The sequence below is a fragment of the Drosophila ananassae genome, chromosome 2R (assembly GCF_017639315.1).
Source record: "Drosophila ananassae strain 14024-0371.13 chromosome 2R, ASM1763931v2, whole genome shotgun sequence".
Taxonomy (NCBI): domain Eukaryota; kingdom Metazoa; phylum Arthropoda; class Insecta; order Diptera; family Drosophilidae; genus Drosophila; species Drosophila ananassae.
In genome coordinates this window covers 362,335-390,319 of record NC_057928.1, presented here as the reverse complement: position 1 = coordinate 390,319, position 27,985 = coordinate 362,335, and the positions used below count along the sequence as shown (strand labels likewise).

At 41.7% G+C, this 27,985-nt stretch overlaps 1 protein-coding gene across 2 annotated transcripts in view; it reads left to right on the top strand.

Annotated features, from left to right (window-relative positions):
* Positions 1–27,985, top strand: part of LOC26514684 (glutamyl aminopeptidase) — a 414,401-nt gene that overhangs the window by 193,389 nt on the left and 193,027 nt on the right. For both annotated transcript variants that reach the window (XM_044714905.1, XM_044714906.1), the window contains exon 4: positions 7,874–8,144. In XM_044714905.1, the coding sequence (XP_044570840.1) occupies positions 7,874–8,144 (271 nt within the window). The remainder of the gene's footprint in view (positions 1–7,873; positions 8,145–27,985) is intronic.

Genomic DNA, 27,985 nt, shown 5'->3' with positions numbered 1-27,985 from the left:
TAACAACTAAACTTTGGACAACTTTGTTGTCCATTTTGTTATATATAAAAAATTGATGCACTTTTTTATTAAGTTCTCGTCCCATTTTCAATAAATTTCATGAATCACTGTTTACACGAGAAATTTACAAAGCAAATTGATAAGTTGAGCCCACTAAACTTCACATACACACATACATGCACAAAAGACTTTTTGAATCGTCGAACTGAAGCAAACGGTCCTACATTCCTTACTTTTGTGCTTATGGGACTTAATTGGGATGCAAATCTTTACCTCCCTTCTTATCGTAGTAGACTTTTACTAATCAACTTACCATCATTAACAAACCGTAGAACGATGCTGGGTGTCGTTTCTATACAATCTTATTTATGGAAATATGGACAGCCAGCATTTACTAACACGTTTAAATTTTAACGTTCCTAGTAGAAGGACTAGAAACTTTCGTCCTCTACTCCTCAGGCATATGCCCAACACGATCCGTTCAGGGTATTATGTTCGGACTACAATGGTCTCTACCACATCTTGTCACCTTGCTCTACTAACAATCTTAAATCGCTTATATTAACCGCCTTATCTGTGCAACACTCTTCCTCGTGATATCTTTCTCCTACTTTTCGCTTAACTATCTCGGATCTATTTCCGCGATTCGAGCCGTACGTCACGCGGCAGCGTCCCTCGGTCGGTTGGACGGGAGGTGGGCTGTACGTATGCAGTGGGAACCGCGCGCAATGAGCAGACCAAACGAAAACAGAAAAAAGTGTGCTTTGACTGAGCGCGAGCAAAATTTTTATACGAGCAACTCAATCGGTTGCTCTCAGACTTTTTGCTCAAAGTCTCAGTGACAAACACTTATTTTGAGAAAGCACGAATCGGTTAACAGTTATTTGCAAGCTATGCTTCTCAGATTAATATGGAATCGAACCACTTGTGCGGGAAAAGGGACGAATGCGTCGTGCATGGCAGACCAGGAAATCGCGATATTCAAAGCAACGTTTTGAAGCCAATCGTTCACACAACCTGGTCCTTCAGCTATCAGCATCAGTCTAAAGCAGCCCTGCGATCTTAAAATCCATTCCGATAAGAAGCTGTTCGGGATGCTGGGCCCACAGCGATGGAGGTAGTTAAAACATTCGTCAAATCCTGCCACAAACTCATTTGTCTTGCGGCAAAATTTAGCCAGACAGTATACTATTGCCAACTACTTTTTAAATCCTGCCGAATTAAATCAAATGAAATCAGGAAGCTAAAACCCAACAAAAGTCAAAGACGTTAATTGAATTTTCACACTGCGCTATTCAGTTGTTTTGTAGACTTCGGCCATTTTGTTTGCCTACATGACTCCAAAAATCAATTTCGTCTTTTACCCATTTCCTTGCTTGTTGCAATGGTTTCCATGGTTTTTTCTGTTGGTGTGCCGGAATAGTATTGTGAGCCAGGTATAATATGTGAGTAAGAAAGCATTTTTCGAACAATTTAGACTATCAAGATAGTTGGCTTATTTTTCGCGCGGTTCCCACGGCATACGTACAGCCCACCTCCCGTCCAACCGACCGAGGGACGCTGCCGCGTAACGTACGGCTCGAATCGCGGGAATAGGTCCGAGATAGTTTAAGAGAAGAGTCGGAGAAAAATATCACGAGGAAGAGTGTTGCACAGATAAGGCGTTTAATATAAGGGATTTAAAATTATTAGGGAAGCCAGGCGACAAGATGTGGTAGAGACCATTGTAGTCCGAACATACTACCCTGAACGGATCGTGTTGGGCATATGTCGAACTTCAATGGCTGAGGAGTAGAGGACGAAAGTTTCTAGTCCTTCTACTAGGAACGTTAAAATTTACGCGTGTTAGTAAATGCTGGCTGTTTACATTTCCATAAATAAGATTATATAGAAAAATGACACCCAGCAACGTTCTACTGTTTGTTAATGATGGTAAGTTGATAAGTAAAAGTCTACAAAGATAAGAGGGGAGGTAAAGATTTGCATCCCAATTAAGTCCCCTAAGGGCGAAAATCAGGAAGGTTTTTTGTACAGATTCTATGTGATCTTGGTGTACTCCGTATTGTGGACTGCAGACACACGATCCATACTCAAGAATCGTACGGACCAATGATGTATATAACGTTTCAGTTATGTACGGGTCATTAAATTCTTTTAACCATCTTTTAATAAAACCAAGCACACCCATAGCTTTATTAACCATGGTAGATATGGTCGGTAAATTTAAGTCTCAAATCTAATAGGACACCTAGATCGTTAACCTGAGTTAATCATTCTAAGGCGTTCCCACAGAGAAAGTACATAGCCTGGTGAGGACTAGATCGGTAAAAAGACATGAGTTTAGATTTCGATCCATTAAGCTTAAGGTTTAAGTCTAGACTGGTCGCTAGTGAATTTATACTGAAGACATAGCTTAACGTCATCAGCGTACATAAGTAAACGTTAATTAGTTAAGGCAAAAGGCAAGTCGTTAATAAACAGTGTCAAAAGTAGGGGTCCAAGATGGCTTCCTTAGGGCACCCCAGATGTGGCGCGGACTAAACTCGAGGTAACATTTTTAAAGAAGAGACGCTGGGTTTATAGATAAGTAGCTCGAAATCCGGATAAGAAGATTAGTTGGGAATCCCAAAAGACTGAGTTTAGTTATAAGAAGCGATTGGTTAACACAGTCAAATTCTTTACTGAATTCAGTGTAAATGACGTCTGTTTGTAAGCCATTCCGGAACCCATCCGTGATGAAGGATTTTAGCTCCAATAAGTTGGTAGTGGTGGAGCGGATGAAGCAATGCTGGCACAGAGATATTATAGAACTACATATGTGTTGCAAATAAGTGAGAAGTTTCGAAAAAAATTTTAGAATTGCTGACAATTTATAGATGCCTCGATAATTTGCTGTGTCGGATTTTTTACCTTTTTTATACTTGGAATAATGAAAGATTCCTTCCACATAAGGGGAAAGATCGAAGTTTCCAGTGATAGATTAAAGAGTTTAAGGAGCGCTTTGCTCAATCCCTCGGCGCAGTTCTTCGGAACACAGTCTGGTACTCCATCAGGGCCTGGCGAATACATGGCCTTAAGAAGACCATGACCTTAAGAAGATCCGATAACATACCACTTTGATCGAAATATGGGCAAAATATAAGATTGGCTGATTCGATATTATAAGTGTAAGGCTGAGCTGAACTGCTGCTAGGTGAATACGTTGTTTGAAAAAACGGATTCTCGCATGCCAGTAAATCAGACCAATCAAATTCCGAGATTAACTTATTTAATTTCATAAAGTCAGCCTTTCGGAAGAAACGAACTTTATGAGATTTAAGTGTAGACTTAAGGTCAATTAAATTATTTTTTTCGATTAAAACCTCAAGAGTAGGATGATATGGATCGTCAGGGATTAGAATAGAGCAAAGTTCTGGAAAGAGTAATTCCATCAGGATCGGAAACGAAACTTAAGTCCAACAGCCGACCCAAAGAATTTCTATCGTGGTTAATTTGCCCAAGTGAACTGTCGAACATGCTCGCAGGGAAGTCGTGGTGGGAGTTAATCTGTAAAGATGGTGAATTTTCAACATTTGACCACATGGGTTCTGGGGTATTAAAGTCATCCAGAGCTAACAGCTGGTCACCATCAGACAGACAATCAAACAAAATATAGACGCAGGCTCCATAGGCTTATAGATGCATCAGAGAAGGCATGAATTTGAATTGGTGACATCGGCTCACTCATCATAAATGTCGGTATTGAGATATCTTCTAACTGTGACAAGGCAACCTGAATTTTGTTCGACTCTGTTTCCCGATGCAGTGAAATCGACTCATCCCAATCTAGCTTATTAACGATCCATGACTGAACTATCAATTTAAAATTTAAATTTCTCTCAAATTTAAACCCAAGTGGTTCCTAATGCTTTAGTCAGCTCTGAGTCCGAAAGTGTTATGGGCTTATTCGTGCTCTCGAAAGTCAATTAAATTATTTTTTTCGATTAAAACTAACTCAATTGAAACCAGCGTTTTGAAGGTTTTGAGTTACTTCAGACTTAAGTGTCTTTAGCTAGTCAGACCCAATAACTTTAGCAGGGAAGGTATTTTTCGCGGATTCACTCAACCTCTTCAAACACCTTATGGTCAGGATTGTGGGGTACACTGGTGGGGTATAACGTAGTATGGAGTAGCAAGAACATTATTGTTTGCAGAGGACATATGACCTAGGGATTCGTATTCTTCCATAAATTCCAAAATATTTATGTTCGGATCTCTCTAGTTTGAATCTTCGCTCAAGCGACAGAAAATGGCGTTAGTTTATCTCGAATGAGTTGCCCAAACCGCTTGGATCCGACTTAAATGGAAGTCTGACTTTAAATCAACTTTAAATATTTGACCAACAGACAAAAGTTCGAAAAATGACTCAGCTCCAATTAGCATATCTATCCGCTATGAGTCTGCTAATGTCAAGTTCTTTGGTAGAGTCCAATCTTTCGGACTCTACGGAAATTGTTTTTAAAATCCAAAAGTCGAACGGAAACTCACTACCATTGATTCTCGACTTCGACACGGTGTGTATCTTTTTCTTTACTTGTGAATGGGATTGGCCAATTCCAAGTGGATGCACGATTCCTCTCTACGGATTTGTAAGCGTTGAGCAAAATCATCAGTAATGAAGTTCATTTGTGACCCTGAGTCAAGAAATGCTCGGGCCAATATGTGCTCGCCATTTTTTGTTCGAACGCTTACGATCGAAGTCGCTAACAAAACCCTTTCTAGATACGACTCATGCAAAGCATGTGAAGTAGAAGGGCCATCATTCGTCAACGCTGGAGGAGAATTTTCTGTTGGTGGTGGTAACGCTTAGTTATTTTCAATCACTGTAAAACGGTGCAGAAGTTTATGAAGCGATCTTGCATAGATTTGACATATAGTCGATTTGCACTTCGCTACGGTGTGACCTTTTCGCACACAGTTTATACAGAGAGAGACTGACTTCACAATCTTAAACCATTAGTTGCTTGCTAAACTCAGTTTCCTCCTGTTTTGGTTTGTCAGTCTCTTCAGCGGACAGGTGCTGGTACCTACGATTTAATATTTTTTTCAAAATCGGACCACAGCGGTAATTCCTCATAGTCCAATGACTTTTCCCATTTTTGCCTGGTCACTTTATCTACTCTACTCCAAACTAAATATATAATCATTGAGTTTGCAATTTTAGAATCATCTTCTATGGATAGTAATGGTGCATAAATCGATGACACAGTGTCGATGAGACCCCTCAACGACGACGCAGACGGTTGAAAATTTTCGGGAGGCTGAACAATTGACTTATTTGGTTTGCTTTTCAGACTAGCGATAGCTTTGACATAATTACTCTCCGTAATTTGATTGATTAAGTTTCAATTAAATGATTAAGTTTCTTGATAACAGGAATGTTTATATCTTTGTGTAGTAAGGTTTCTTAAAGACTTATACAATTTTTGAATTTCGAATAATTTCCACTGAATTTTGGTAATGCCAAACTGGGAAGTTTGGTAGCTGGACGGGAGTCTTCAGCTATATTGAAGGCATTACATAAGGACATAACCCTTGCCATGATTGTTATTGCTAATTTTTTCAACTTGGTTCCAAATCATCCATTTCGTCTAATTGCTTGATCTGATCTTGCAACTCATTTGCTTTAGAAATTGTCTTATCTAAAACCTGAAGCCTGCACTCTAGCTCGGTCGTTTCGAGAGAGAGTGATCCAGCTTCTAAAGGTTCCTCTTACCGGCGAATGCTTTTACTTTAACATTAATTATTTTTTTTAAATCATTAGGGGCGCGGAACTAAGTTTGGGTTTATTACTCTCCATTAGATAAAAATTATTATTTTTTCTAAAATAAGCGAAAGCGATGAAAATTTTAATATTTAATATTATTTATTTAACTATGTTTTAATTCATTAAAAAAATTTTAATCTTAGTTTCTATAAAATGAGAAAACGAAAATAATTAATTAATTTAATAATTATTAGGTAGGTAGATGCTCGACAGTTTCTGCGGCAGTACTCGTTGTGGGGTGAATTCATTCGCCTAGCATGAGTTCCCACTGTCCCACCCAGTTACTCTTATAGCCGTGCGGATTCGGGTTCGTTTCATCCTAAGTACTTATGATATTGTTTTCTTTGAGATTTTGAGCCAGAGTTGGCGAATCAGCCGGCAATTGGGAACTGATTCCCAGCTGAGCTGGTTTTCCTTTTTGTTTGGCGTCTCTAAGTTTGAGCTTGTAAGACGCTATAGGTATACCGGTAGCCTTAAGATCTCCATGAAGCAATGTGGTGGTGCCTTTGCGCGCCAATTCGTCTTCTATAAAGTGATGTCTCTATAACAAGGGACCCAGATGAGGCTTACTGGTCATACTGGTTTGCCTTCTCGTGAAGAGATGACCTGCAGTCTGAGACTGTTTTGGAGTTGTTGGTGATCGAGCTGATCGATTTTTTAGCCGCTTGGCTATCACAGTATATTATTATCACAGTATTGAATTCTCTTAGTGTAAAGTTGTGTGTGTTGATTTTTATTGCTTCCCTTATAGCTATCCCTTCAGCTTAAAATACGCTGCAGTGACTGGGTAGTCTGCAAAAGGCCTTAGTATCTAATTGTTCGGAGTATACACTTTTTTGTTTAGTTTGGAGCCATCAGTACAGAAGCTTAGTGCGCTAGTTTTACTTGTTCAATACCAGCTAGTCCTGGATTTGGTAAGCTGAGTAAAGCATTTAGGTATTCATTCGGGGTGGATCGTAGTGCACCGCTGATATATAGTGCTGCTGCCCGCTCAATTTTTACAAGCTTCTTAAAGACCTTTTTTTTAGGTCTGGCCACCATACCAGCACTCCGAGTATGGATCTGACTATGGCTATTTCTATGGCTTTTCTGCAAGTAAAGAGGGCTGCAGCTTTTTTCTTGACCATTCTATTTATCGCTTTTATTAAAGGAGAGTTTAGTCTTGGGGGATGGAGGGACGGGTGTTTGTATTTCCTGCTGAGTAGAACTAGCTCTGTTTTCTGCGCATTTACTTCCAAGTTTCCAATTTTGCGCATATAAGATTATAAAGCGTCTGAGGTTATTTGCCTGTGAACAGGATCGCGACGTCGTCTGCGTATGCAACTATCCTGCAGCCTCCCTCTTCCATCTTGCATAAAATCGAGTTGATAGCTATGTTCCATTGGAGAGGGGAGAGGACTCCGCCTTGCGGTGAATCTCTAATGGTGGCCCTTGTTAAGGAAGGTCGATTTGAGCAGGTATTATTTCGTCAAAACCTGCCGATTTATAGGGCTTGAAACTGTGTATTGCACAGTATAGAGTTTTCTGGTCAATGTCCAGTTTGAAGTCTGTGGGAAGGCCATTTGTATTTTCTAATAATGGGACACAATTTCGGTATACGAAAACCCAGAACTTTTTACGAAGCAATAAAATTAATCTTGCCCTTACAGCAGGCTATTGCGTTAGAACGAGTTAATCGCTCAGTAATAGCTTCTATTCGATCTTAAATAGGTCCCGATCAAAAGGATTGCGATGAAACCCTTGTGCATATTTGTTGCAGCAAATGGTAACCTCAGGGCGCTTAGTTTTTACGGAAAAGGGCATGTGATGTGATGGCTAAACTAATTTTCCATGCGTTTTATTGTTCATTCTCACTCAGGCGCATTCGGGAACTTCTGCGCCCAAGTCAATAAAATGAATATTCAAGCCCACTTTTGTTTCCTTCAGCTGTTTTTACTTGATTATTTTACTCAAATATTATTCTTTAAAGATGATAACATTTTTTATCGATAAGCTTATGCTTTATGTATTAGAATGGTATTATCAATTTGAACAGAATAAAAAGTTTTTTATGTAAATATTAAACAGGGTTTCGTCAAAAAATGTTCCAGTTCTAAGAGGTATCCGACTTCCAAAGAAAACAATATATGTTGTGCACCTTAAAGAAATAGTTCGACAAGGATCTGAAGGAGTAATCGAAATTCCATTTAAAGGAAAAATCTTGAACACAGCTCAAGGATTCTTTGAAGGCTATTATACAAATTCATCGACACTGGCACAAGAATCTTATTTGGCCACAAATTTAAAACCGAACAACGCCAGACGATTATTTCCTTGCTTTGATGAGCCAGAAATTAAGGTAGTATGCATACATTTAATTAAATTGTGAACAATAATATGTTTTTGGCTAATGTTATGCGTGGTCTTTGCAAACGACCATAATTTAAAGTTTCTTGAATCTAAAGAATTAAAATTAGGCCATAAATAGTTTTAAGCAGGAATAGGGTTTTTAATTATTATTATTTTTTAATTTTAAAGTATTGACCTATAATAAGAATAATGCGTTGCCAACAAAACTTACAAAACTTACGAAGTTATTAGTATTTTCATTATATTTATTATTTACCATCCCAAAAAAATGCTATATTAAGCTTTTAAACGCTAACAAGAGTAATAAAGGGACTTAAAATAAATATTTAAAGATTTATGTTGATATATGTAAGATCTATGATCAAGCTTTCAAACTTATATTTAGGAAAATTTTAAGTTGCAAGTTCTTCTAGGTTACATATACATCAAAATGTGAATATAGCCATCACTAAGGTAATAAACCCTATAATAAAAAGCGAAATCGAATATTTTACCGGGGCCTCTTATCTTTTTTTTAAAACCTTGTTATTTAAAAGTTAAAAGCAATGCAGGTATCCATCAAATCTACTAAGATTATAATATACTATTCTACACCTATCTTACATTTTAGGTGTCGTTCGGGGAAAAAATATATTTATAGGATGTAAAACTGCAAATTATGAGCAAAAAGTTTCAAAAAGTGGATAACGCCGCAATAAGTGGATATAAAACCATAATCCATTATTTATAATATAATATAATATTCTTAATAATAATATCAGTGTATTTTCAAAAAGCATATTCCGCTTCTTGGTTAACAGTTCCTATCCAGATAATGAAATGCACTAGCCTTGCGGCGATACCTCACTTGGGTTAGATATATCGGTGAGCTTAGTTGCACTGAAAAGGAGGAGACTGTTGCGGACTAGCACATGCATTTGATAAAGTAGGATTCTTGATATAGATAAGATTTAATTCGCTCATGAATTCGATAGGTAGGAGCAATGGATTCCTTCCTGTTGTCAAGAGAGCTTGGCTGCATGCGTGACTATCTAACAGTCTATCCTGTTAAGTTACAGAAGTTCCAAGGATTGCTATTAAGTCAAAATGATCCCTTCTCTAGGCATCCCAAGTGAAAGACTTTTTCACAGATTTGGTTTTCAAAGGAACAAAGGTACCCCTTTTTTTCTTTCCACAATTTAAATATGCTCTTTTAGTTTCTTTACTTAAGTAACCTTCGTTTTGTCCGCCGACAAGAATGGGAAATACCAGCGACTCACAGATGTGAGTCCTAATCCAAGAACACCTGCGTAAAGTCCTTGTTTGTCACCTTGTTCATAGTTAATTCCTTAAAAATCAGCTTTCCAACAATAAAGGCGAATATTCGTGTTATCGCAGACAGATCGTCGTCCAATCTGGATAACCAAAATGTTTTAAACTTGAAAAACTTAGAGCCTGGTATCCAGTATATCCCCAACGTAGATCTTTCATATCCCAGATTAATTGCGTCCGAAAACAACGATGCTTCTGCGAAATAGAGTTTAATAACTTCGAATCGTTGCTGGACCTCTTTCGTTGGAGCAAATGTTATTAAAATTTTATAAATTTTATTAAACCTGCACACGATTTTCGTACTCATCTTTCATGGTGTGACCTCATGTTATCCATATAAGTCTCGTCCTTCAGGACTAAGTAACGAATGATTATTGTTATAATTTGTACTTAACACATTACCAAATAATCATTATTCATTATAATCATATAAAAATCATAAGTATCTGAGCGATAAAATAAAAATTAAAATTAATGAATAACACAGGCCGACAATTTCCAACTTTTTTTTCCTCAACGCTTAATTTTACCTGCTCCATAATATTTAGGCTCCCCTGAACCAAAGTCCAGAACAAACATACAAGAACAAACAAATTTTAGTTTTTAATTTAGTATTTTCAGAAAGTCATGGCTATCTAAAACTGTTTCTATGTTCCAAACGTATACGTAACGTATTTCAACTTTGAATGAGTATTCCAAAGATATGGTAACTGCTAGATACCATTTTTTATTTTAGTTGATACACATACATTTCAAAAATTATATATTTTCTAGAAACAATGATGGTCATCGCCATTACACGGCCTACATAATGCAATATATGGTGAAATTTGATCGATTTTTTCTCCTAGGTGTACAGCGGAAACTGTGGGTGATAGAACCTATGTTTGTTCTGGATTTTGGATCAGGGGAGCTTAAAGGTTATGGAGACGGTGAAATTATGCGTGGAGGTTTTTTGCTGTTGGCCTGTGTAATCTGAGCTAATTAATAACACAGTGCAACAGTGAATCTGAACTTTTAAACTTACATTGTAAGAGTTTTTTATCTGGTCGAGAATAACACAAAACCGTGTATGAAATATTTGTAACACCCTAAAAATCTTGATTTATTGTTAAAAATTCCTGAACGCGTTTATTTAAACTGATTTCAAAATTTCCGGTGGTTTTCAGTAGATTAAGGTTGTAACTTTTGAAAAAAATAGATATTCGTTTTTTTAATTTAGCAAATCGGGACCGAGTCTTCTAGGGAAGCTGGAAGAGTTGAGTGAAAGACTTCCCGTGGGTAAGTCTGACATTCAAGCGGGAAAGTTTCCTTGGAGGAATTAGGAGTATAGGCTGAAGGACCCCCCATGGGTAAGTCCGACAGTCTCAAGTGCGGGATTTAAAGCGAGTGCGAAGGATCTGCGATCAGTAGCTTAAGGACCCCCTGTGGGTAAGTCATCCAAAGGATCCAAGATCCTGGCGATAGCGACGGATCGGCATGGCGTACGCCTTGTTGGTTCCTGACCATTAAGACCAGGTGTGATCCTGTGAAAGAAGGGATAGCCAGCTCGGGAACTCAAGCCCAACAGTGAAACCAATCAGCGACACCCCGGGAAAGTCATTAGAATCCTGATCCAGGCGCTGGGGCGTATGCATAACGTATCACCTGGAGTTAAAGGAGACGCGACGCCAAAACCTCTGGCCTGCCATAGATCCTGCGGAGCGTATGCACGCAGGTGTTTGGAGGCGAGTGACGGCCGCGACCGGGGGTGTGTCCTGCGGGGTAGGTAGGCCCTTTGGGACCAGATCCGGCCGCCAGCCACCGAGAAGCGCATCCTGCCCGGCGTATGCCTGGAAGGTGAGCAACAGGCAGCAACAGGAGCGGCGACGACGAGGGAGCAGCGGCATCGACGAGAGAACCGCGACGACGAGGGAGCAGCGACGTCAGAAGAGCAGCGACTACGAGGGAGCAGCGACGTCAGAAGTGCAGCGACTACGAGGGAGCAGCGGTAGCAGAAGAGCAGCAAAGACGACAACATCAACAACACAGGCCCCGCAACCAGAGTCCGTGAGGGCAAACGAAGGAAACCGTAAGCCGTTTCGGCGCCAGGCGCCAGGCACCAAGACCACACGACCTGCTGGGCGCAAGCTTTAGGAGGGCGTGTCTATTGGCACCAACCCGAAGCGGGGATCGGGGATCAACGGGAGGACGAGCTGTCGGCTGAGCCAAGCAGCCGGTGAGATTCACATTTTTGCAAATTTAACACAATAAAGGGGATTTGTATTAAACGAAGCATCCCATGTTATTTCTGGGCTCGGGCAATCACGTCGGATATATAAATTCGGTGGAACGTACCCCCAACCTCTGTGAGCTAGTCGCGGCATTTGTTGCGAACAAACAATAGCAAAAACAGTTCGTTACACCTGGCGCGCAAACTACGTGATTGCTTTAGACAGGGACATATAGAAAACCCAGAGCAGGCATGCAACAGGTGCGGAGGCATGGGCCATTGGGCCAGTGGGTGCAGAAACCCCAGAATTTTGTTCTGCAGGATGTGCGGCGCAATAGGGGTGAGAAGCACAGAATGCTGTCAAAGAGCGGGAAACGTGCAGCGATCTCAGCCGTAGAGAGGAAGGCAGAGATCGCGAGGTGCTGCCTCTTAGAACTAGTTGGAGGATTAACAGGAGAAGATCAGCAGTTGGCCGCAGTCATCAAGGTCGGAGGGCAACGGCTAGCTTCATTTCAGAAAAGCTAGCAGAGAACCCGGGAATCGCCGGAGAACAGAAAGCAACAAGGAGACTAGTAAAATTGGCCAATGGGAGCCACACAGAGACCCAAATGGTACTCTTAACAACCGTAAGCTTTGGCAACAACAAAAAGGATTTGAATATGTTAGTGTTGCCAGGCATGGGAGACAGCGCGGTGCTTGGATGGGATTTCCTCGCAGAATTACAATACACAACAATAAACTGCGCAGGCCACCAAGTCAAGATCCCGAGAAGAAAAAGATGGAGCGGATGCTTGGAGCATAGACTGTCCATAGCCATAACTGGACCCTCGGAGGAATGGGAGAGCGAGCGGGACAAAAAGTTCATCGAAGAAGAGCTGTCGGCGTTCAGAAACCAGAAGGGTTGTTCTAACATAACCCAGCATAGGATCACGATGAAGGACGACATCCAAATAAAACAAAGATATTACCCAAAAAACTCCAAAATACAGGGGGAAATCAATGAAAAAGTGGAAGAGCTGCTGGAGGAGGGATGCATCGAGCCGTCCAACAGCGCCTACATTGTCATGGTGAGGAAGAAGACGGGTCAGTGGAGAATGTGCGTGGACTTTCGGCAGATCAACGCAAAATCAGTAAAAGATGCGTACCCGATGCCAAGGATAAACTTCATATTGAAACAATTGAGGGAGGCAAAATTTTTCAGAAGCATCGACCTGAAGGATGGCTATTGGAAAATCCCACTGGAGGAACAGAGCAGGAAGTATACGGCCTTTACGGTACCATGGAAAGGGGTGTACCAGTGGAAGGTGATGCCATTCGGATTACACTCGGCCTCGGAAACATTTCAAAGGGCCTTAGACCAGGTCATATGCCCGGACATGGCTCCGCACGCATTTGCGTATCAAGATGACATTATCGTGATCGGACGCACGAAGGAGAAGCATATGGCAAATTTGAAGGAAGTGTTCCGAAGACTGAAGGCGGCAAACTTCAGAATAAACACGGACAAGTGGCATTTCTTCAGGGAAGAGCTGTTGTACCTGGGTCATCGGATAACAAGTGAAGGGATTGGTATGGATCCGGGAAAAGTCGCAGCGATTACGGAATTGGAACCCCCGACAAACGTGAAAGGGGTACGGCAATTCATCGGGATGGCGTCGTGGAATCGGCGATTCGTCCCTGATTTCGCTGGGATCGCAAGGCCGTTGAACGATCTCCTACGAAAGGAAACAAAGTGGGAGTGGTCGGCAAGACACCAAGAGGCGTTTGAGAAGTTAAAGTCGCATTTTCACCCCGATTTCACGAAGAAATTTGTGCTGCAAACAGATGCCAGCGACTACGGCGTGGGGTCGCTTACGCCACCCGAAAGCTAATAGGCGCGAAGAAGAATTACTCGGTAACTGAGAAGGAGTGCCTAGCAATAATATGGGAAATTCGGCAGATGTGACCATATCTGAAGGGGTACCAGTTCGACGTGATCACGGATCACATGGTGCTGAAATGGTTGAACAATATAGAGAGTCCACTTGGAAGGATCGCGAGATGGGTCTTCGAGTTGCAACAGAACGATTACGTTATCAGCTACAGAAAAGGCAAGCTGAATGTAGTCGCGGATGCATTTTCCCGCCAGCCGATAGTAGAGATGCAGAGGAGTGCCACAGCAAGCGAAGACGCGGAGTGCATTTGGGTAAAAAAAAAGGTGCGAGAAAACCCACAGAAATATCCGGAGTACGTTGAGGAGGCAGGCCTGGTTTACCGACATGTTCCACATAGAGCCGGAAGCGAGGAAGTGGCATCATGGAAGATGTATGTACCGATGGATATGAGGCAACAGGTGCTGAAGGGGAACCACGACGCACCGACAGCAGGACATATAGATGGAAGAAGAACAATCGCGAAAGTAGCAGCAAGGTTCTTCTGGCCAGGGATGCAAAGGGACATAAGGAACTATGTCAGGAAGTGCTAGACATGCATGCGGTATAAACCGAGCCAGATGCAGGCCGCAGGGAAAATGCTGACACAGATCCCAGAGGAGCCGTGGGCGACGGTATGTGCGGACTTCGTGGGACCGTTGCCGAGGTCCAAGAATGGAAACACCATGCTATTAGTGATGATCGATCGGTTTTAAAAATGGACAGAAATGGTCCCGATGAGGAAAACCACAACGGAGACGCTGCAGAAGGCAATCCGCGAAAGGATCATCGCTAGATACGGGGTGCTAAAGGTGATGGTGACAGACAATGGTGTCCAGTTCACCAGTAGGAGCTTCAAAAAATTTCTCGAGGAGCTTGGAGTTCGTCATCAGTTTACCGCACCATACACGCCGCAGGAAAACCCTACGGAAAGGGCAAACAGGACTGTTAAGACGATGATCGCCCAGTTTGCAGGCAATGACCAAAGGACATGGGACGAGCACTGACCAGAATTAATTCTGGCGGTGAACTCGAGCGCGTCAGACTCCACGGGATACTCGCCTTGCTTAGTAACCCAAGGCAGAGAGCCAAGAATGCCAAAGGCAATATACGATAAAGGGGCATTGGGGACGGGAGCACCACAAGCCACTCCCTCAGAGAATGCAGCTAAGTTGCAGGAAGTGTTCGAGCTGGTGCGAAAGAATATGGAGCGCGCGGCGCAGGAACAAGCTCGGCATTACAATCTGAGGAAGCGGGGTTGGAGCCCGAAGATAGCCGACACAGTGTGGGCAAAGGAGCACCATTTGTCCGAAGCGGCCGAAGATTTCGCGGCGAAGTTAGCGCCAAAGTACGATGGCCTGTACACAGTGGTGAACTTTGTGTCGCCAGTGATTGCTGTGCTACGTCATGCTGGCACAAGGAAGGAAAAGAGGGCTCACCTCAGTGAGCTGAAAGCCCAAGCACAGGAATCGGTACAGGCATAAACCTAAACAAACCAAAAAAAATTTGAAATCAAAGGGGAAAAAAAATAAAAAAAACATAAAGATGTAAACAGAAACACTAATAAAAAAAAGAGAGGAAAAAATGAAAAACAATAATAATAGTAAACAAAAAAAAAAAGAAAAGAAAAACCAAAAAAAAATTTATTGACGAATTTTATTGATTTAAGAAGAAGGGACGACGCAGGCAGTGACACCTGCAATTTGGTCGTCGTGTGTGCAAAACCGAAATTCGCTGTGCTAATACGATGTCGGAAAATAACGGTGCTGCAACATCAGAAGTTGGATCTGGCTCGATACCTAATAATCCTGATTGACCATGGCGAATTTTGATGGAAATGCAATATAAAAACTTTATCGAGCTTATTAAAGCTGTACAATCGGCGACACCAGAAACAACAAATAAAAAAACAATTGTGCTTCAAAATTCAACGCAGACCTTGATGGCGCTGACGCATCGGCCTGGTGTTCGACAGTAAATATAGAAAATTTTGGCAGAAAATGGTAATGGCTTTAAGTGCATTGTTGGAAGTTGTTGAGCTCAAAGGAGAGATGGTTCATCGAGGAGAGACGTTTATAACAAAATTGGACTCTGAAGCGGAATGTTCATTAATAAAACAAAAGATAAGTGACAGGTAAAAGATAAAAATAAGTGATAAGTAAAAGAATTAACAATGTAGTGATGTTAAAGGGTATTGGTAGTGGCGGCATATATAGCACATTGCAAATGCTTAGCAACGTAAAAATTAACCAACATTGTATTGAGGTTTTTTTTCATGTTTTGGATAATGAGTATTTAAAGAATGACATTGTTATTGGTCGAGTAGTTTAAATGATGAGAAATTTTGTGAATTAACTACTGATCTTGTGGGGGAAGATAAAAATAAATTACAAGATTCATTGGAAAAATATTCCAAATCTTTTATTAGTGGAATTCCTTTGACTAGAGTTAGTTCGGGTGAAATTAAAATTAAATTAGTAGACCCATGAAAAATTGTCCAAAGAAGACCATATCGGCTAAGCCCAAATGAGAGAGAATTGCTACGAGACAAGATTAATGAATTATTACCATGTAAAATTATACAGCCAAGTTGCTCACCATACGCCAGTCCCATAATGTTAGTTAACAAAAAAGTTGAATTCCGTGAATTAAATTCTAATACAGCTGCAGATAGATATCCCTTGCCGCTCATATTGGACCAGATAGCCAGACCTTATAGAGCGAAATATTTTACATGTTTAGACATGGCAAGTGGGTATTACCAAATTCCCAGACGGGCAATATGAATTTTTCGCAATGCCTTTTGGTCTCAGAAACGCACCTTCAGTATTTCAACGCACAGACATGCAAGCACTTGCACAAATACGTTGTTGTCGTTTGATGGCGTAATGGTGGCTGCTGCCCCAAAAAGTGAGGCTTTGGAAAGGTTGCAAATTACTCTTGACTTTCTCACGAACTCTGGATTCTTATTCAATATAAAAAAAATGTTCTTTTCTTAAGTCAACAGTTCAATATCTAGGATATGAAGTGAGTGCAGGTGAAATCCGTCCGAATTCGCTTAAAGTTACAGCGTTAACTACCTTGCCACATTCTCAGTCAGTTTCCGCTTTACGCCAATTTACCATCCTATTGAGTTGCATACTGATGCAAGTTTTAAGGGATACGGTGCCATCTTGTTACACAAAATCAACAACAAGTCTCATGTCGTTGAATATTTTAGTAAGGCTGCTTCTCCTGCTGAATCGCGGTATCATTCCTATGAATCAGAAACTCTTACCGTTATTTTGTCTATACAAAATTTTCGCCATTATTTATGGGGTAGAAATTTTTTTGTCTTCACTGATTGTAACTCACTTAAAGCATCAAGAACTAAACTGGATATATGTCCCAGAGTGCAAAGATTGTGGGCGTATTTACAGTCCTTTACTTTTGACATACAATATAAAGAAGGTAAACGAATGTCTCATGTTGACTTCTTTTCAAGAAATCTGCCTTCAGCAAACCGAGCCAGATGCAGGCCGCAGGGAAAATGCTGACACAGATCCCAGAGGAGCCGTGGGCGACGGTATGTGCGGACTTCGTGGGACCGTTGCCGAGGTCCAAGAATGGAAACACCATGCTATTAGTGATGATCGATCGGTTTTAAAAATGGACAGAAATGGTCCCGATGAGGAAAACCACAACGGAGACGCTGCAGAAGGCAATCCGCGAAAGGATCATCGCTAGATACGGGGTGCTAAAGGTGATGGTGACAGACAATGGTGTCCAGTTCACCGGTAGGAGCTTCAAAAAATTTCTCGAGGAGCTTGGAGTTCGTCATCAGTTTACCGCACCATACACGCCGCAGGAAAACCCTACGGAAAGGGCAAACAGGACGGTTAAGACGATGATCGCCCAGTTTGCAGGCAATGACCAAAGGACATGGGACGAGCACTGACCAGAATTAATTCTGGCGGTGAACTCGAGCGCGTCACACTCCACGGGATACTCGCCTTGCTTAGTAACCCAAGGCAGAGAGCCAAGAATGCCAAAGGCAATATACGATAAAGGGGCATTGGGGACGGGAGCACCACAAGCCACTCCCTCAGAGAATGCAGCTAAGTTGCAGGAAGTGTTCGAGCTGGTGCGAAAGAATATGGAGCGCGCGGCGCAGGAACAAGCTCGGCATTACAATCTGAGGAAGCGGGGTTGGAGCCCGAAGATCGCCGACACAGTGTGGGCAAAGGAGCACCATTTGTCCGAAGCGGCCGAAGATTTCGCGGCGAAGTTAGCGCCAAAGTACGATGGCCTGTACACAGTGGTGAACTTTGTGTCGCCAGTGATTGCTGTGCTACGTCATGCTGGCACAAGGAAGGAAAAGAGGGCTCACCTCAGTGAGCTGAAAGCCCAAGCACAGGAATCGGTACAGGCATAAACCTAAACAAACCAAAAAAAATTTGAAATCAAAGGGGAAAAAAAATAAAAAAAACATAAAGATGTAAACAGAAACACTAATAAAAAAAAGAGTGGAAAAAATGAAAAACAATAATAATAGTAAACAAAAAAAAAAAGAAAAGAAAAACCAAAAAAAAATTTATTGACGAATTTTATTGATTTAAGAAGAAGGGACGACGCAGGCAGTGACACCTGCAATTTGGTCGTCGTGTGTGCAAAACCGAAATTCGCTGTGCTAATACGATGTCGGAAAATAACGGTGCTGCAACATCAGAAGTTGGATCTGGCTCGATACCTAATAATCCTGATTGACCATGGCGAATTTTGATGGAAATGCAATATAAAAACTTTATCGAGCTTATTAAAGCTGTACAATCGGCGACACCAGAAACAACAAATAAAAAAACAATTGTGCTTCAAAATTCAACGCAGACCTTGATGGCGCTGACGCATCGGCCTGGTGTTCGACAGTAAATATAGAAAATTTTGGCAGAAAATGGTAATGGCTTTAAGTGCATTGTTGGAAGTTGTTGAGCTCAAAGGAGAGATGGTTCATCGAGGAGAGACGTTTATAACAAAATTCGACTCTGAAGCGGAATGTTCATTAATAAAACAAAAGATAAGTGACAGGTAAAAGATAAAAATAAGTGATAAGTAAAAGAATTAACAATGTAGTGATGTTAAAGGGTATTGGTAGTGGCGGCATATATAGCACATTGCAAATGCTTAGCAACGTAAAAATTAACCAACATTGTATTGAGGTTTTTTTTCATGTTTTGGATAATGAGTATTTAAAGAATGACATTGTTATTGGTCGAGTAGTTTAAATGATGAGAAATTTTGTGAATTAACTACTGATCTTGTGGGGGAAGATAAAAATAAATTACAAGATTCATTGGAAAAATATTCCAAATCTTTTATTAGTGGAATTCCTTTGACTAGAGTTAGTTCGGGTGAAATTAAAATTAAATTAGTAGACCCATGAAAAATTGTCCAAAGAAGACCATATCGGCTAAGCCCAAATGAGAGAGAATTGCTACGAGACAAGATTAATGAATTATTACCATGTAAAATTATACAGCCAAGTTGCTCACCATACGCCAGTCCCATAATGTTAGTTAACAAAAAAGTTGAATTCCGTGAATTAAATTCTAATACAGCTGCAGATAGATATCCCTTGCCGCTCATATTGGACCAGATAGCCAGACCTTATAGAGCGAAATATTTTACATGTTTAGACATGGCAAGTGGGTATTACCAAATTCCCAGACGGGCAATATGAATTTTTCGCAATGCCTTTTGGTCTCAGAAACGCACCTTCAGTATTTCAACGCACAGACATGCAAGCACTTGCACAAATACGTTGTTGTCGTTTGATGGCGTAATGGTGGCTGCTGCCCCAAAAAGTGAGGCTTTGGAAAGGTTGCAAATTACTCTTGACTTTCTCACGAACTCTGGATTCTTATTCAATATAAAAAAAATGTTCTTTTCTTAAGTCAACAGTTCAATATCTAGGATATGAAGTGAGTGCAGGTGAAATCCGTCCGAATTCGCTTAAAGTTACAGCGTTAACTACCTTGCCACATTCTCAGTCAGTTTCCGCTTTACGCCAATTACCATCCTATTGAGTTGCATACTGATGCAAGTTTTAAGGGATACGGTGCCATCTTGTTACACAAAATCAACAACAAGTCTCATGTCGTTGAATATTTTAGTAAGGCTGCTTCTCCTGCTGAATCGCGGTATCATTCCTATGAATCAGAAACTCTTACCGTTATTTTGTCTATACAAAATTTTCGCCATTATTTATGGGGTAGAAATTTTTTTGTCTTCACTGATTGTAACTCACTTAAAGCATCAAGAACTAAACTGGATATATGTCCCAGAGTGCAAAGATTGTGGGCGTATTTACAGTCCTTTACTTTTGACATACAATATAAAGAAGGTAAACGAATGTCTCATGTTGACTTCTTTTCAAGAAATCTGCCTTCAGCAAACCGAGCCAGATGCAGGCCGCAGGGAAAATGCTGACACAGATCCCAGAGGAGCCGTGGGCGACGGTATGTGCGGACTTCGTGGGACCGTTGCCGAGGTCCAAGAATGGAAACACCATGCTATTAGTGATGATCGATCGGTTTTAAAAATGGACAGAAATGGTCCCGATGAGGAAAACCACAACGGAGACGCTGCAGAAGGCAATCCGCGAAAGGATCATCGCTAGATACGGGGTGCTAAAGGTGATGGTGACAGACAATGGTGTCCAGTTCACCGGTAGGAGCTTCAAAAAATTTCTCGAGGAGCTTGGAGTTCGTCATCAGTTTACCGCACCATACACGCCGCAGGAAAACCCTACGGAAAGGGCAAACAGGACGGTTAAGACGATGATCGCCCAGTTTGCAGGCAATGACCAAAGGACATGGGACGAGCACTGACCAGAATTAATTCTGGCGGTGAACTCGAGCGCGTCACACTCCACGGGATACTCGCCTTGCTTAGTAACCCAAGGCAGAGAGCCAAGAATGCCAAAGGCAATATACGATAAAGGGGCATTGGGGACGGGAGCACCACAAGCCACTCCCTCAGAGAATGCAGCTAAGTTGCAGGAAGTGTTCGAGCTGGTGCGAAAGAATATGGAGCGCGCGGCGCAGGAACAAGCTCGGCATTACAATCTGAGGAAGCGGGGTTGGAGCCCGAAGATCGCCGACACAGTGTGGGCAAAGGAGCACCATTTGTCCGAAGCGGCCGAAGATTTCGCGGCGAAGTTAGCGCCAAAGTACGATGGCCTGTACACAGTGGTGAACTTTGTGTCGCCAGTGATTGCTGTGCTACGTCATGCTGGCACAAGGAAGGAAAAGAGGGCCCACCTCAGTGAGCTGAAAGCCCAAGCACAGGAATCGGTACAGGCACAAACCTAAACAAACCAAAAAAAATTTGAAATCAAAGGGGAAAAAAATAACAAAAACAAAAAGATGTAAACAGAAACACTAACAAAAAAAAGGGAGGAAAAAATGAAAAACAATAATAATAGTAAACAAAAAAAAAAAGAAAAAAAAAACCAAAAAAAATGTATTGACAGTGTAGCGTCGCTGTCGCCGAGTGTGGTTCGGTGGTAAGGATAGAAAGAAGAAGGGACGACGCAGGCAGTGACACCTGCAATTTGGTCGTCGTGTGTGCAAAAACCGAAATTCGCTGTGCTAATACTATGTCGGAAAATAACGGTGCTGTAACATCAGAAGTTGGATCTGGCTCGATACCTAATAATCCTGATTGACCATGGCGAATTTTGATGGAAATGCAATATAAAAACTTTATCGAGCTTATTAAAGCTGTACAATCGGCGACACCAGAAACAACAAATAAAAAAACAATTGTGCTTCAAAATTCAACGCAGACCTTGATGGCGCTGACGCATCGGCCTGGTGTTCGACAGTAAATATAGAAAATTTTGGCAGAAAATGGTAATGGCTTTAAGTGCATTGTTGGAAGTTGTTGAGCTCAAAGGAGAGATGGTTCATCGAGGAGAGACGTTTATAACAAAATTGGACTCTGAAGCGGAATGTTCATTAATAAAACAAAAGATAAGTGACAGGTAAAAGATAAAAATAAGTGATAAGTAAAAGAATTAACAATGTAGTGATGTTAAAGGGTATTGGTAGTGGCGGCATATATAGCACATTGCAAATGCTTAGCAACGTAAAAATTAACCAACATTGTATTGAGGTTTTTTTTCATGTTTTGGATAATGAGTATTTAAAGAATGACATTGTTATTGGTCGAGTAGTTTAAATGATGAGAAATTTTGTGAATTAACTACTGATCTTGTGGGGGAAGATAAAAATAAATTACAAGATTCATTGGAAAAATATTCCAAATCTTTTATTAGTGGAATTCCTTTGACTAGAGTTAGTTCGGGTGAAATTAAAATTAAATTAGTAGACCCATGAAAAATTGTCCAAAGAAGACCATATCGGCTAAGCCCAAATGAGAGAGAATTGCTACGAGACAAGATTAATGAATTATTACCATGTAAAATTATACAGCCAAGTTGCTCACCATACGCCAGTCCCATAATGTTAGTTAACAAAAAAGTTGAATTCCGTGAATTAAATTCTAATACAGCTGCAGATAGATATCCCTTGCCGCTCATATTGGACCAGATAGCCAGACCTTATAGAGCGAAATATTTTACATGTTTAGACATGGCAAGTGGGTATTACCAAATTCCCAGACGGGCAATATGAATTTTTCGCAATGCCTTTTGGTCTCAGAAACGCACCTTCAGTATTTCAACGCACAGACATGCAAGCACTTGCACAAATACGTTGTTGTCGTTTGATGGCGTAATGGTGGCTGCTGCCCCAAAAAGTGAGGCTTTGGAAAGGTTGCAAATTACTCTTGACTTTCTCACGAACTCTGGATTCTTATTCAATATAAAAAAAATGTTCTTTTCTTAAGTCAACAGTTCAATATCTAGGATATGAAGTGAGTGCAGGTGAAATCCGTCCGAATTCGCTTAAAGTTACAGCGTTAACTACCTTGCCACATTCTCAGTCAGTTTCCGCTTTACGCCAATTTACCATCCAATTGAGTTGCATACTGATGCAAAATCAACAACAAGTCTCATGTCGTTGAATATTTTAGTAAGGCTGCTTCTTCTGCTGAATCGCGGTATCATTCCTATGAATCAGAAACTCTTGCCGTTGTTTTGTCTATACAAAATTTTCGCCATTATTTATGGGGTAGAAATTTTGTTGTCTTCACTGATTGTAACTCACTTAAAGCATCAAGAACTAAACTGGATATATGTCCCAGAGTGCAAAGATTGTGGGCGTATTTACAGTCCTTTACTTTTGACATACAATATAAAGAAGGTAAACGAATGTCTCATGTTGACTTCTTTTCAAGAAATCTGCCTTCAGCAGAGTGGACTCGCAAAATCCCAGAAAAACGAGTTAGTCTGGCAGAAATATCAAACAATTGGCTTTTGGTCAAACAGCGTTATTGTTAATATTGTGGATAAATTGAAAGAAAATTGTCTTGCTAAGGACATTGCTAAAACTTATGAGTTGAGAGCAGGAATATTATTTCGAAAAATTCAGCGAAATGGTAGAACTCGATCCTTATCGATTGTTCCTTGATCATTTAGATGGTCCGTAATAAATCAGGTCCATGAGTCCATCATGCATTTGGGATGGGAGAAGACCTTAGAATTGTGGGCGTATTTACAGTCCTTTACTTTTGACATACAATATAAAGAAGGTAAACGAATGTCTCATGTTGACTTCTTTTCAAGAAATCTGCCTTCAGCAGAGTGGACTCGCAAAATCCCAGAAAAACGAGTTAGTCTGGCAGAAATATCAAACAATTGGCTTTTGGTCAAACAGCGTTATTGTTAATATTGTGGATAAATTGAAAGAAAATTGTCTTGCTAAGGACATTGCTAAAACTTATGAGTTGAGAGCAGGAATATTATTTCGAAAAATTCAGCGAAATGGTAGAACTCGATCCTTATCGATTGTTCCTTGATCATTTAGATGGTCCGTAATAAATCAGGTCCATGAGTCCATCATGCATTTGGGATGGGAGAAGACCTTAGAATTGGACTATGACTATTACTGGTTTGATAACATGTCCAAGTACATTCGGAAGTTTGTTGATAACTGCATTACGTGTAAAATGTTAAAGTCTTCTTCGGGTAAAGTTCAAGCAAGTCTTCATCCAATACCAAAAATAAATACACCTTGGCACACCATTCACATCGACATAACTGGGAAGTTGAGTGGCAAGTCTGATCAAAAGGAGTATATCGTTGTCCAGGTGGATGCCTTTACTAAATTTGTTTATTTAACTCACACGCTTAAAATTGATGCTGAAAATTGCATAAATGCTGTCACGTCGACTATTTCTCTGTTTGGAGTACCAAACCGCATGATAACGGATCAGGGCAGATGTTTCGCCAGCACAAGATTCAGTGAGTTTTGTTTACAACAAAAAATTAAATTGCATTTGATTGCGACAGGTGCAAGTAGAGCAAATGGTCAAGTTAAACGCATTGCACCTTGAAGAACTTATTAACTACCGTTGAAATGCCAGATGGATAAGAGACAGTAATGAAAATTGAAAGAGACAGTAATTGAAACAGACAGTAATGAAAAGGAAACTGTTGAAAGAGACAGTAATGTAAAGGAAGCTGTTGAAAGAAACAGTATTGAAATCATGTAAAGAGAAAGAGGCAAGAGACAGTACAGGGGTCTTAAGGGTTAATAATGAAATTTTGTAATATTAATGTAAGCACAAGTGCAAAACAATTGTTTCATGGCGATCATGGCGTGTGGCGCATTAGATATTATAATGTAAAAGCTGAATGGTTAATGATAATGTAATAAAGAGCTTTGTCAAAGAAAGAAAACACAGAAATTTGAAGATGTAATTGTAATAAAATTATAACGTTTGATGAGAAATGAGAGGTTATATTTGAATAAACTGTTGATTGAATGGTAACAAAACATTTTTGGAAAAATTGCACGAGGTCGTGAAATGGTCAGGATGGCCGTGTCGGCGCACACTGAGAATGTTGGGAAGTTGGTATGAGTGTATGGGATATATTGCACAGTCATTAATTGCACTGTGATTGGTACTGTGTGTGTGTGTGTTGTCGCTTTAAGAATTGTCGTTTTAGCAGGGCGACAGTGTAGTGTCGCTGTCGCACAGTGTGGTTCGGTGGTAATGATAGAAAGAAAAGGGACGACGCAGGCAGTGACACTTGCAATTTGGTCGTCGTGTATGCAAAACCGAAACTCGCTGTGCTAATACGATGTCGGATATAACGTTGCTGCAACATATAAATACATATAGTAGGGAAATGTAGGTTTAAGGAGGCAGAGAAAAAAAAAAACGAAATATAATAAAATTAAAAGAAGGAAAAACACAAGAAAGAAAAGCAAACTTCGGGCGGAGCCGAAGTTGATATACCCTTGCAGTTAAGGTTGTGCCATTTCCGATCGTTCAGTCATATGGCTGCTATAGGATATAGGCCCAAAATGGATGGCCCAAAATGGAATCCGTAGAAAGTGCTGTCATTATAGCTTAAAAGACACCAAAGTTATGCCAATTCCCATCGTTCAGTTATATGGCAGCTATAGGATATAGTCGGCCTATACTTATGAAATTCGGCAATTTAGATTATTCCCATCCAAGTCCCATCCTTCCAAATTTAAAAACAACAAAGTTATGCCAATTCCGATCGTTCTATGACAGATATAAGTATATATAATATAATATGATATAATCCTTATGAATCCTAATTTTGTAGATAAGATATTTTGGCCAATTATAACATGTGTGGAAAGTCCCAACCCTCTAACTTAAAGAATGAAAGAAATGCCGCCGATAGAAAGGCGGCGGGATTGGAGAAAGTAAACGGCGAGAAACGGAGGACCAAAGCATTAACGGGCGCCTCAGGCACTATAAAAGGAGGGCCTCTGAAGCAAATCGGGACCGTGTCTTCTAGGGAAGCTAGAAGAGTTGAGTGAAAGACCCCCCGTGGGTAAGTCTGACATTCAAGCGGAAAAGTTTCCGACAGCCTCTAGCGGAGCGTAGGCACGCAGGTGTTTGGAAGCGAGTGGCGAACGCAACCGGGGGCGTGTCCTGCGGGGTAGGTAGGCCCTTCGTGCGAGAAGTGCATCCTGCTCGGCGTATGCCTGGAAGGTGAACCTATCGGTCTTCTAACACGGATTAGGTGCCGCCCACGGCGCAAGGGCATTCCCAGTGAGCCAAGGATACCAAGGAAAGGGCATTCCCAGTGAGCCAAGGATACCGAAGGTCTACGGCCCCCGCAAAGAAGAAGCAGCAGCAACAGGAGCGGCGACGACGAGGAAGCAGCGGCATCGACGAGGGAGCAGCGACGTCAGAAGGGCAGCGACAACGAGGGAGCAGCGACAACGGAGGAGCAGCGACGACAACAACAGCAACAGAAGAGCAGCGACGACAACAACAGCGACAGCACAGGCCCCGCAGCTGGAGCACGTGAGTCCAAACGAAGGGAACCGTGAGCCGTCTCGGCGCCAGGCACCAAGACCACACGTCCTGCTGGGCGCAAGCTTTGGGAGGGCGTGTGTATTGGCACCAACCCGAAGCGGGGATCGGGGATCGACGGGAGGACGAGCGGTCGGTCGGCTGAGCCAAGCAGCCGGTGAGATTCACCCTTTTGTAAATTTATCGCAATAAAGGGGATATTCATTAAACGAAGCACACTGGTGGAACGTTCCCCCAAACTCTGTGAGCTAGCCGCGGCATTTGTTGCGAGCAAAAGTTAGCAAAACAGTTCGTTACAACAAATAAGGCGTTAATAATAAAAGAATTTGTTTAACGTAAGCACCTGCCGCGTTGGCTTAATCTCACGCGGCATTAATGTTGGGCATATGTAGAATTGTACTAAGGAGCCATTGTACTAAGGAGTAGAGGACGAAAGCTTTCTTCTACTAGTTTCCTTCTTCGTAGTGCACCGCTGATGCACAGTGCTGTTGCTCGCTGGATTTTTTCCAGCCTATTAAGGTCGTTCTTCATTTTCAAGGCTGGCCACCATACCAGCACTCCATATAGAAGTATGGGTCTGACTATGCCGGTGTAGATCCAGCTTACAAGCAGGAGCAGAGGACTATAGAGCTTCTGTGTATTTGACTGTGCAGCCTCCCTTCTTTTTTTCGCGCGGTTCCCGCTGCATACGCGCTGTCGCATAATGTACGGCTCGAATCACAATGATAAATCCAAGATAGTAAAAGTAGTAAGTATCTCGAGGAAGAGTGTTGCAAAGATAAAGCGTTAAGGATAACATGTTTAAGTTTATACGTAGAGCATCCTGATAAGATATATTAGAGGCCATTGTAGTCCAAGCATAATGCTCTAAAAGGATCGTGTTGGGCATATGGCGAAGTACACTGGGTAAGGAGTAGGTGGCGAAAGTTTCTAGTTTAAAAAGTTTCTAATTAAGTTCTCTAAGCCGAAAATCAACAACATTTTTTGTACAGATTCTATGTAATCTCGCACTCCGCATATGGTGGATATATGTGAATTTCAGTTTATAATCTAAGACGCCTAGATTGTTAACCTGAGTTAATCGTTCTAAGGCGTACCCAAAGAGAAAGTACGTAGCCTGGTGAGAGCTGGATCGATAAAATGACATGAGTTTACATTTTGATCCATTAAGTTTAAGGTTATTTGTTAAAGACGGTAACGAACTGTTTTTGCTAATGTTTGTTCGCAACAAATGCCGCGACTAGCTCACAGAGCTTGGGGGTACGTTCCACCGAATTTATATATCCGACTTGATTGCCCGAGCCCAGAAATAATACGGGATGCTTCGTTTAATACAAATCCCCTCTATTGTGTTAAATTTACAATCTCACCGGCTGCTTGGCTCAGCCGACCGACCGATCGTCCTCCCGTCGATCCCCGATCCCCGCTTCGGGTTGGTGCCAATACACACGCCCTCCCAAAGCTTGCGCCCAGTAGGACGTGTGGTCTTGGTGCCTGGCGCCGAGACGGCTCACGGTTCCCTTCGTTTGGACTCACGTGCTCCAGCTGCGGGGCCTGTGCTGTCGCTGTTGTTGTCGTCGCTGCTCTTCTGTTGCTGTTGTTGTCGTCGCTGCTCCTCCGTTGTCGCTGCTCCCTCGTTGTCGCTGCCCTTCTGACGTCGCTGCTCCCTCGTCGATGCCGCTGCTTCCTCGTCGTCGCCGCTCCTGTTGCTGCTGCTTCTTCTTTGCGGGGGCCGTAGACCTTCGGTATCCTTGGCTCACTGGGAATGCCCTTTCCTTGGTATCCTTGGCTCACTGGGAATGCCCTTTCGCCGTGGGCGGCACCTAATCCGTGTTAGAAGACCGATAGGCTCACCTTCCAGGCATACGCCGAGCAGGATGCACTTCTCGCACGAAGGGCCTACCTACCCCGCAGGACACGCCCCCGGTT